At 36.9% G+C, this 11,700-nt stretch overlaps 1 protein-coding gene across 5 annotated transcripts in view; it reads left to right on the plus strand.

Annotated features, from left to right (window-relative positions):
- LOC140738775 (voltage-dependent calcium channel subunit alpha-2/delta-1-like) overlaps positions 1-10,572 on the plus strand; it is a 715,977-nt gene extending 705,405 nt beyond the window's left edge. For all 5 annotated transcript variants that reach the window (XM_073066574.1, XM_073066575.1, XM_073066576.1 and 2 more), the window contains one exon: positions 29-10,572. In XM_073066574.1, coding sequence (XP_072922675.1) covers positions 29-65 — 37 coding nt within the window. In that variant the 3' untranslated portion in view covers positions 66-10,572. The remainder of the gene's footprint in view (positions 1-28) is intronic.
- Positions 10,573-11,700: the final 1,128 nt, after the last annotated feature.

Below are 11,700 nucleotides of genomic sequence, written 5' to 3' on the forward strand. Positions count from 1 at the left end.
CCCCCCCTCCCCACCCCCTTGGCAACAGGAGGATGATTCTGAGTGTGGCGGGAGCTCTACTCTGAGCCCATCCTTATGGTCTGTGATAGGCTTTCAGCTTGTTCTGCTCTGGCTGCTAAGCAGTGCCAGGCTTTATCCATCATGACCGCAGAGAACGAACACCCATCTCAGCTTTCTAGACCCACCTCTCCGTAGCCTTGGATGAAACCAGGGAAACATTTGTCCCCAGGCAGTAGAAGACTGACCATGTCCATATCCTGGTGTATCACTGTGTGAAAGATTCATTGTTGATTCTCCATATGAAGAATGGTTAAGGTGCTCCATTGTCAAGTTTAAAAGAAATGTAACATTCATACAATGGTAGCAAATTGGATTGTCAGTACTGAAACCTGCCAGGCAACCTATGGGAACGTTAATGCATTTATACAAAGAGACAAATAATTTTAAAAATATCTAGATTTACTTATCATCAGGTTCATATTTTGTTTAGCTTTCTTGAAATAGGATGAAGGGTATTCTTAGTTCATGGCTTATATTAGCTGCCTGTAATTAATTTTAACATAATTTAAATGGGGTGATAACATATACACATGATCATGTGTGCTAATGGCAAAAGACATCAGAAATCTTAAACATTACCATGTTGGATACTAAGCAGTAATTGCAACCATTTCAAACACCAAAGTCCACTGATTATTCTATGGCTTATACTCTTATGTTATTGTTTGCTATTCTGTTACCAAAGGATGCCTGTTACCCTCTTCTCCCCTATCATTAAGCCATAATTCTATGCTTGATGCCCTTCATGTTTGCTGAAGCAAATGCATAATGATTGTTCTACCCCACACAAGAAATTGTGCTAAGGCTTGTGAATGAAAAAGCTGTCATTGTGGCAATTGAGTTTGGACACTGATGCTTTTTTTGCATGAAATGCTGCTACTATTTTCTCTTTTTTTTGTTTTAATATTGGAGTATAGTTAGTGTACAAGGGCGATTGAATGAGTGAAATGTTGTTGATGTGGAATTTAGGTAATATGATGTAATTTAACTGTTTAAAGCAACTGAATATTGTCAAACATACCTCTCAAAGTGCAGTGAACAGGCTGGAAGATTGGGAATGATACTCAAATGCCATTTCAAAACTTATATCATTTATTTTTGAATGGCTAGTATTAAGATGAGGGCTGGATTATCTGACCAATGTCTGCAACATATCAGAAGTAAGAGTTATACAAGTCATTTAATTGAATTACAGGAAAATTCCCAACGTAGTTAGAATGTAGCAAATGAAGTTAGAATTTATTAAAAAATAGATAAGGTTGATGTATGGAAGATGTTTAATTCTATAGGGAAATTTAAAACAGCAGACATGTCAAATAAGGATGTGTAATTTGGGATTTCATACAGAATCTGGTAGAAATTTTATTTGCTAATCAATTAAGGTGCAGTTAAACAACCCTGGATATTATGATGACAACAAAACACAAAAGGTTGTGCCTTCAAGTTGAACAGAGCTTTGGGGTAATACTAACAGTTCATGATTGTGGAGCCTTTATTGAGAATATACAGGTTCTTCTATGTAATTTTTTTTCTCATTTTAGTCATAACTCCAATGTATTTATATTAAAATGGAATGATTGCTCTGTCAACATCAGATATCCAGGGAATGTGGAAAGGAAGAACTTTCCTAAAATAATGAGTACTTAGAATGAATTTAAACTGCATCAGTAAAAAAAAAACTAAGATGGCAGCAAATCATTGCAACTTTTTGGTTGTCTGGGCCATCTATTTTCATTCAAACAGAGGTCTACTGTAAAATATTTGCAAGAGCGATTCAGTATTTCATGGTATGTAAGTAATAAAATGTTAATTCTATACAGGAACAGTATTTAATATACTTTGGGTAAGAGGAAGATAGTTTTACTGTGCAGCTGGTTAAAATCACTATGGTTCAGAGCCTTTGCCTGAGGCAGCAGCCTTTAAGAGCAGTCCACAACTTACTATGACCCTTTTGCCTGCATGCTTTAAGTTGTTGGCAGTTCTTGCTGCAACATCAAATTAACAGAGGACTTCATTAACTTTACTTTTATTGCTTTCCTTTTAAATGACCCGGAACTTTTTCCATGGCATTTTTTTTTGAGTCAACAGCATCCATATTTAGTGATCTGATGGTAGGCCATGCTAAATTCTGTGTCAGATTTGGGACTTATCAAATTGTCACAGTGGCATGTGACCAGCCCATTACCTCACGGTCAGGGTAATGGGTTAACCAGTGGACTACAGAAACTATTCTAATTGCAGGCAGACTTTGATCTCCCAAAAGCTAAAACAAGTATAACTTATATACATTTTGTATCTCTGTCCAGGCAGTATTATCCACTGTCCGTATGTTCAAATGGTGGTGTTACTTACAGCGAGGTACCTAATTCACCAGTGAGCCACTAGTATAATGCGAACAGCCTGTAAAATAAAAAAAAACTAGTAATAATATTTATCACTTTTGGAAACATATTCTGTTTTTAATAGGTTGAGTAAATAACCTCACCTTTCTGTAATCACTCTTAACAGGCAAACATGAATATCCTCAAATGATTCACCCTCGCATTTACTTTCCGTTATATTGAGGCTGTGTCTTGAAGCTCCCTCTGAGGTTAATGCAGGTATCCCTGTTGAATTGATTGGTACAAATATGAGATCATATGCTGTCATATTCTGATTAAAATGCTGCTTTAGCAGAGTTGATTATTTTTTGCCATTTGGCCAACGCTGCTGATAAAGTTTACAAATGAGGAGGTTGCAGGTGGCAGTAAGATCAAAACATCCAGCTATGTGCAGCCATGAAAATTTGGCGCTTTAAATGGATAATTTTGTACATCAAAGAAATTCTAGCCAGTTCATTAATCTTGGTTTCACATTATGATTTCATTCATATTATAAGAATTGAAAAATAATATTAATTTCTCATTATTTTGAAATATTACTTTTTGTAATCTTCACTCAAAATTTTAAAACTCTCGATGAAGCGTCAAATTTGGCCACTCATTACCTTACATAGAGATACTGGAGATTAGTTAAACTGTAAATTATGGCCTGAACACTGAGCCAAAAGCAATTTAGGGTTCTGAAAATTAGTCAAGTGGAACTGCAAAGGAAGTATTTCACCATCATTTAGGATGGATATCCTCAGCTCCCAAATTCACATATCCAATGCCAAAAGATAATTTAAAAGAGATCAGGAAAACCATTTACACTGTTCTTTGCCAACCCGAACGCATCTGATTTTATAAAGCAAATTAACTATTTTAGGTTTTATTCATCTTCTATAGATGATTAAGTTTCAAAATTGAGTGGAATTATAAAACAAGGATGCTTAATTATTCAATTGTATTGAATTCTACAGCTTGTTGGCTGGGGCTAGCACGATGATTTATTGCAGGGAAAATTGGATTAGATGCATCTACCGTTAATCGCAAAGAATGGTTTGAATATAGCTTTTGTTCTTATTTACTTGCTTGAAGCGCTGGATTGATATGTAAATGTTTTTCAAGTCTTCTTATGATAGCTGCGATCCTGCAAGTTAATTGAATTCAATGAAGAGTCTGATTCAAAGGATCTGAATCAATATTTGCCTGAGATCTTGCCTCAAAGCAATTGCAAAGGCATTTGTGATTCCTATAATCCTCTGATCAGAGTGAATGTATAATTCACTTCAGATATTGTATAGTTAAATTGTGAAGACAAAAGGGTCGTCCGTTACTGATGTGAGGCACTTAAATGGGGCTGCGTGCAATGATCCTGAATGGTTGTGAATTATTCAAATTTGGTAAAGTTATTGTTTTCCTATTCACAGAACATGTATACTTCAAATATATATTTTCACATTGTGTGGCTTTTTCCTCTTAGCCATCATTTTTGGACATCTTTCAAACGTTTTTATTCCGTTGTCACATTGGCGACATAAGTACATATTTATACTTGGGCCAGTTTATAGGTTGTATTATCTTTAATTACTACATTAAACCGTACTCTAGTTTTCCACGTCAGAATGCATAATTTTTGAATAATATTAGCTCCTGTCCTTTTAACCTTGAAAGATCAAGCCTTTGAGAATATTGCAACTGATAAAACAATTAGATGCAGAAGTAGTCCACTCAGTCTCTCAAACATTTCCTCTTTTCAATGTATCTTCCTTTTGAACTGCTTTAGATGATCAGCATCTTTGTTTCAATTGAGTTACCCATCGTATCCAACCTTACTCGACAGCTCACCCATTCCAGATATCTGAACTGCTCTCTACAAGTTTCCTCCTTCCCTTAAGTAATGAGACCAGCACTATGCACGGTACACCTGATGTGGTCTCATCAATGCCCTAGTAACGGAAGGAAAACCTACTTACTTTTTCTGTCCATTTGCCCCTAACAATAGATGATGCTAGAGGAACTAATGGTGAATGAAAGAAAAATGTTGGCCCAATGTGATGGGCTGAAGGGCCAGTACCATGCTGAACTGCTCTGTGTCCTCATTATTTCAGCAAGTCAGGCAGCATCTATGGAGGGGAACAAACTGCTGGCATTTCAGGCCAGGATCATTTATCAAAACTTCTTAATTAATTAGGTATCTTTCTTAATTTCTTCCTGCCATACTAGCCTTTTGTAAAGCATGCCCATATTCACACATGTTCCCCTGCATCTCATGGCTGTCTAACCTCTTATTATTTAGATAATATACTTTTTCTTACATTTTCCTGCTAAACTGGACAACTTTACAGCTGCACACTTTATACTCCACTTGCCGGACCTTTGCCAGCTCAGTTCACTCACCTATATCCATTCATAGATTTACATTTTCTCAGCCATTTTCTTTCATGCTAACCTTTGTGTCATCAACAAACTTAGCAACCATTGATGCTCTCGTCCAAGTTTTTAATGAAAAAGGGATGAAGCTTGAAAGTTGATCCATATATAACCATATAACAATTACAGCACGGAAACAGGCCATCTCAGCCCTTCTAGTCCATGCCGAACGCTTACTCTCACCTAGTCCCACTGGCCCACACTCAGCCCATAACCCTCCATTCCTTTCCTGTCCATATACCTATCCAATTTTACTTTAAATGACAAAACCGATCCTGCCTCTACCACTTCTACTGGAAGCTCGTTCCACACAGCTACCACTCTCTGAGTAAAGAAGTTCCTCCCGTGTTACCCCTTAAACTTTTGCCCCCTAACTCTCAACTCATGTCTTCTTGTTTGAATCTCCCCTACTCTTAATGGAAAAAGCCTATCCACGTCAACTCTATCTATCCCCCTCATAATTATAAATACCTCTATCAAGTCCCCCCTCAACCTTCTACGCTCCCTGTGGCATACCACTCATTACACCTTGTCAACCTGGAAAAGACCAAAACTAAATTAATATTTTTAGCTCATACTCAGTGGCAAGTATTCTGACCTCCGTCCATCACTGGTAGTATTAACCATCTGCTTCAAGGAATGATAATCCCCTGTAATACCATTCCATTTCATGTTTCTTCCCAAATCAATGCAACGGATACCTGCAGCAAACTGACGCATAGTACTGCAGTTCCAGAGAGTCAAGATGCTGTCTGACTTGCTGAGTTCCTCTAGCTTTCTGTGTATGTTGCTCAAGAGCCAAAGCTAGACTGATTACCAGCTTTCGCTCGATCCAAAATAGACTAGGTTAATATTTGTTTGTGTTACATTGTCTCATCAAATCTATCTGCATTGTTCTTTATATTGGGGATTTTGTACAGAGGTCAGTAGTTACCGTACTTTGGGTTGGCTTCATTAACATGCACTATTATAATTTGAATATAAAGGCAGTATACCCAAGGAAACTATCAGTTGGCTATGCAATTGTAGCTCATTAGCAACTACAACCTTGTTCAGAAATACTGCCTTTAACACTCTTTAACAATCAGAAAAGGATGCTAAAACAGTCTGCACATCATTCGGAAACTACCAAAAGAGTATCTGCTAGGAAGTGCAATTTTTTTTGTGGCAACCTGCGTTTATGAATCACTTTCTAAATTATACCTACTTTGCCCTAAAACTCATACATACAACTAGCCCACAGAATATCCCCCATTTCCTTTCATAAAGTGTAGCCAATCACCAACATCCAACCATTGCACTGAACTGGAAATTTTTACACGGTCTGAAAACTGCGCCTGAAATTTGTAACAGGCAAACTATGAATATTTAGAATGAAATTTGAAGAATCATATACTTTTGATTTTACTTATTAATTGTGGGTTTCAGCAAATAAAATCTTTCACATTTCACATTTCTTTCACAGTTCATAAACTTTTTCTAGTTGCATCCAATTCCAGCAGCTTGGGAACAAAGGCTATGCGTATGGAAGTGTGGCACAGTTTAGTGAGAACAGTGCTAATCATGATGGAAGGTTCTGCATACACAAGTTCAAAACTTTTTTTTATTTTAATAACTTGTTTCCATAGTGAAGGTTCAGGAAGAGATATTTCTGAAAGAAAGTGCACGTAAGTGTTTGGCAGAATTTGGCACAGTGCCAATAAATAATTCCTATAAATTTTGTTAAATTAAGGATTATTTGGATTACCTTCACAATTCTAGTTTTCCTGGATAGCTGGTTTTAACACGGCAAGATGCGTAAAGGAATTTGAAGAGGTAGCAAAGGTATGACAAGATGATATAAGATGATAAAGATGAGTTGTGCAGTCTTTGAATGTATAAATTCTTCAGTCTTTGATTCAAATCACTTACTGGTAGACCATGAGGTGTAAAACTTCATGCATCTCAATTAATGGTGACGTTAAGATTAGCATATTATTAAACCCTTTTAATCTGGTGTCAGCCAATAAAAGGAAAGCCTTAACATAAAGGTGTGAGTAATATCAATGTGATTACCATTAATTTGAAAATCAAATATAGACCTTGGCTAAGCTTGTGTATGTTAATATGCTTAGTTTGACTGTGTTAGCAAGGTAAGTTATTCCACTCAAGTTAATCTGTGCAGAAAAGGTTCCTCTTGAGATGTATAAATTTTTAATTTTTAAAAAAAATTATCGTCTTTTATTTGGTTTAATTCTAATCATGGGTGTTGTTTACTTTGAGTACTCCATGTTCCTGGTTGCTCTTTATTATATTTTACTAATTTATTCAGATAAGCAGGGTTTTCATAAGATGCTGATTTTGGCAAAGTTCTTGTTTTATTCTTGTGCTGCATACAGCCCCTCAGAATGGCATTAGCAAGCTGTTCCCTTCCGTAGTTACTGTCTGATGCTGATGTTCCTTAACTGTTTCTCATTTCCTGACAATCCAGCTTTGCAGAAAGTGACCAGTTCTCTAATTAAAATCCGATTGTCTTCTTGAACAAGGAAACAAGTTAATACTGGCATTCAGACTACATAGGTCAGACCTCGTATCAATGGCAGATGAATGAATTCCATATATGAATTTGGAATAGGTGTTCCTCAAAACATTTATTTCATCAAATGTTCCTCCTGTAAAGTGAAAATGAAGCAATTGTGTAATTCCTGTTTGTTTTAGCTTAAGAATTTCAAAGTTTGACTCTGATTTCCCTCATATGAATGTAAAATGAGGATGAAGTCAGATTTTGCTCCTTCCCCTTTGCCAATGACAAGAATTTATTCCACAATGCTGGATTCATTCTTTATAACTTTTTTTCTTTGAATCCCCTTTTATTTTAAGAGTTCAATTCATTTTGGCATTCTCTGTTAGAATGATAAGCTTCCACGTATACCGTGGATCCAGTTTCATCAGATGGGTTTCACTGGCAATAACAAAGGCTTGGGTTATCAGAGCATTCTATGTGATGAGCAAGATTCCTTAGAAAGTGCCCATTTCTTGTTTCTCCTGCTCCCAGTTTTAGAGGTTAAAGTGGGCCTTGCTAGTTTGTTTACATTCCCTCTAGATGAGTCAAAGTACATGGCACATTTTTGGAAATAGACCAATTTACATTTCTTGGAGTTTCTTTTCAGAATTAAATTTCCCTTCTTATCAAGTGCAATAGCAGACTTGTTTTGACATTTCAATTTATTTTTGTGAAAATATTATTCATATTGGATCACTTGAGATGAAAAACCATGTTTCATTTTTCATTTTTGTCTGCATCATTGCCCCACAGCAGCAGTTGAGAACTTATTACTAACATGTATTGTAACATTATTAAGCAGCTCAGAGCCCTGGTACTGGGTCCAGTAATTCATTGTCACCATGGCCATCTCCCTACCATATTTAAGTCTCACTGAAGCAATATTATTTTGTATTCAAGGCTCCAGCATTTGCCTAAAGTTTTCCCCAACCACGAACACATGAACAGTTCCCCCAAATAACCTCATACAGGTCGTTGATATAGATATGGAAGGCAGCCAACCTAACACAGGGTGCTGAAGATTCCACCTGTAATTTTTGCTGCACACACTCTATTTAGAGAAGCCCTTTATCTTTGTAAGATTTCCCTAGTTTATCTAGAAATAGTTTTCCAATCCTACCGAAGTTCATTTAGTAGATTAGTGAGTAGCACTTTGTATACAGTTTTCAGTAAGCCTGTGACAATGTTGACAGAGCTGTCTTCATCCAGTATTTTGGATTAATGGGTCCTTTTCCCAAATATTGGTAATGTTTCATAACTCTTAAGTGAACAAATAAACGAACTATAGGTCATGACCCAATCTTTGCATTCAGAGCTACTGCTTGTTCCATTAATTTCCTTGAGCAGTTTCTATTTTGCTCCAGATTCCAACTTCTGATGTCTCTTTTGTTTCTCCAAACTCTTTAGTGAATAGATGAAGGCTCAGAGTATGATCTTGCAATTTGACCATATCTTGTTACCTTAAATGGTTTATAGATTCCTAAATGTGATCGTTTCTCCTTCTTAAGTATTAGCAAGATTGAGCTCCCCTATTGGCTATTCTGTAGAAATAAACCAAATATTAAACAAAGGGCATATTTTGACAGTATTAAGATTTTTCTACTCTTCTCATAAGCATTTCTTTAAACACTAATGGGCTCTCCACTCTGACGTCTCTCTTTTGAGCTGAATTTTTTTAGTTAATGAAATTATTCATTTAGCTTATCCCAATAAACTGAATTGACAAAGTTTGTATTCGCTCAAAGAATTGACTAAATCCCTCGGTTTAGCAGAAGTGTGAACTGAGTTTAAGAGCCGAGAGGTAATGTTACAGCTATATAACATTATATAGCTGGTCAGACCCTACTTGGAGTACTTGCTCAGTTCTGGTCACCTCACTATAGGAAGGATGTTGAAACCATAGAAAGGGTGCAGAGGAGATTTACAAGGATGTTGCCTGGGTTGGGGAGCATGCCTTATGAGAATAGGTTGAGTGAACTCGGCCTTTTCTCCTTGGTGCGACAGAGGATGAGAGGTGACTTGATAGAGGTGTACAAGATAATGAGAGGCATTGATCGTGTCAGAGGCTTTTCCCCAGGGCTGAAATGGTTAGCACGAGAGGTCATAGTTTTAAGGTGCTTGGAAGTAGGTACAGAGGAGATGTCAGGGGTAAGTTTTTTACGCAGAGTGGTGAGTGTGTAGAATAGGCTGCCGGCAACAGTGGTGGAGGTGGAAACGATAGGGTCTTTTAAGGGACTCCTGGATGGCTACATGGAGCTTAGAAAAATAGAGGGTTATGGGTAAAGCCTAGGTAGTTCTAAGGTAAGGACATTTTCAGCACTGCTTTGTAGGCCAAAGGGCCTGTAATGTGCTGTATATTTTCTATGTTTCTGAGCATACATTCTTCAATTGATGGTTAAACAGGACACTGATCACAATTTAACTATTTTGGTAGTATCATTCAATATCCTTTTTGTTTTCATTTCTCACTGCCACATGGTAAACAGAGGAAGAAGCATAATGCATAATAAATATTGATTCACAAATTTGAGATTACATTGCCAGAACTGTGAATAGGAAAACATGACACTCTAGTCTAATAATTGATTTTTAAAAAATCAAGATTTCAGATTCATTGCAAGAAATTAAAACAGAATTGTTGCATCCACAACTTAGCCAGTTCGTAGACAGTTTGGTTTTGAACACATTTTCAATGAAACAGCTTTAGTTATGCTTGAACTGTGAATTTTTGAAGACCCTTTTACATGTACAATTTGATGTTGATTTTTCTTTCAAGCTTATGCTGTTAGATGAATTGGTGAAGAGCAGTGCTGCTGTTTGTGCGTGTTTATATGAGGTTTAAGTAGCTTTTTTTTCCAAAAATCATCTAGCCCTGTAGCCTTACTGGGTTGCAAATTGCAAAGCTGTCTTACAATGTGAATGAAGGGAATCGTGCTGTTGTTGACCATAGTGCAGAGTGTCCAGGTCCTGCTTTAATGGATTGTTTTATTTATGGTCTTCTTGTGCTTTCTGAACGTTTTGTGGAACCTGACAAGCCTGAAAGAAATTTTGTATAAATTTGTACAATATTGTTTAAAAAAAGTTTATAATCTTAGAAATGTTGTGTTACTTTATTCTTGTGCAAATATATTCAGAATAAAAGATTTATCAGTTAAATCATTAAAATGCTTCACCATGCTGAATTTGTGAAAGCTTTTTCTTTTACTTTGAGAGCAGACTGTATGAGAAGTGAGAGCACTGTAGTTTTTCATGAAGCTATCAGGTCTCAAAATAATGAAATAGCAGATGAATGTTAGATGTGCAGAAAAGGATTTTACTTCATCCATAAGGAACTTGATAATGAGGGCAAAATTGGCAAAATTTGCCGTTATTCACACCAATCTCTAGCCCAATCTGCAGCTCGCAGCAACTTTGGACTTCTGTGTGAAGACGTGTGAATTTGCACATCCAAAAGGTATTGTGGGTGACTTGCTGCTTATCTGCCCAGTATTGCTGGAACTGAACACTTGCCATACTCTTCCAAATGAGGATCCTCTTCCCCACAGACTTGAAATTACTCAAGACACAGAGGTATTTTTTTTTTATTAATTTAGCTATTTTCTAAACATTTTTAAGTTTCTGAGCAAAATGATTGTGTTCAAGCGGTTGCTTTAAATGTTTTGTTTGTCTATTTTGCTTTTAAAATTTTAAAGTATTTTGTGTCAGCCTTCACTGTGAAAGGTACTAACAGGTTGCCAGAAGTATGAGAACGTTAGGGGGTAGAAGTGAGTGTAGTTGCTGTTTCTAAGGAGAAGATGCTTGTGAAGCTGAAAGGGAGGTAATCACCTGGACCAGGTGGATTACACCTAAGGGTTTTGAAAGAGACGGCTGAAGAGATTGTGGTACATTAGTAGTGATCTTTAGAGAAACAGTACACTCTGGAATGGTTCTGGAGGAGTGGAAAATTGCAAATGTCACTCCACTCCCCGAGAAGGAAGGGAGGCAGAAACAATGGAAATTATAGGCCGGTTAGTCTAACTTCAATGATAAAATATGTCAAAGTCAGCATGTTTTCCTTCAGGGGAAATCTTGCCTGACAAATCTGTTGGAATTCTTTGAGAAAGTAACTGACAGGATAGTCAAAGGATAATCAGTGGATGTTGTTTACTTCGATTTTCAGAAGGCCTTTGACAAGGTGCCGCACATGAGGCTGCTTAACAAGAGCCCATGGTATTACTGACAGGAGATAACGAGTGGCAATAAAGATTTGTTTTCTGGTTGGATGTCAGTGTCCAGTGGTGTTCCACAGGGCTCCATGCTGTGGCA

The sequence above is a fragment of the Hemitrygon akajei genome, chromosome 14 (assembly GCF_048418815.1).
Source record: "Hemitrygon akajei chromosome 14, sHemAka1.3, whole genome shotgun sequence".
Lineage (NCBI taxonomy): Eukaryota > Metazoa > Chordata > Chondrichthyes > Myliobatiformes > Dasyatidae > Hemitrygon > Hemitrygon akajei.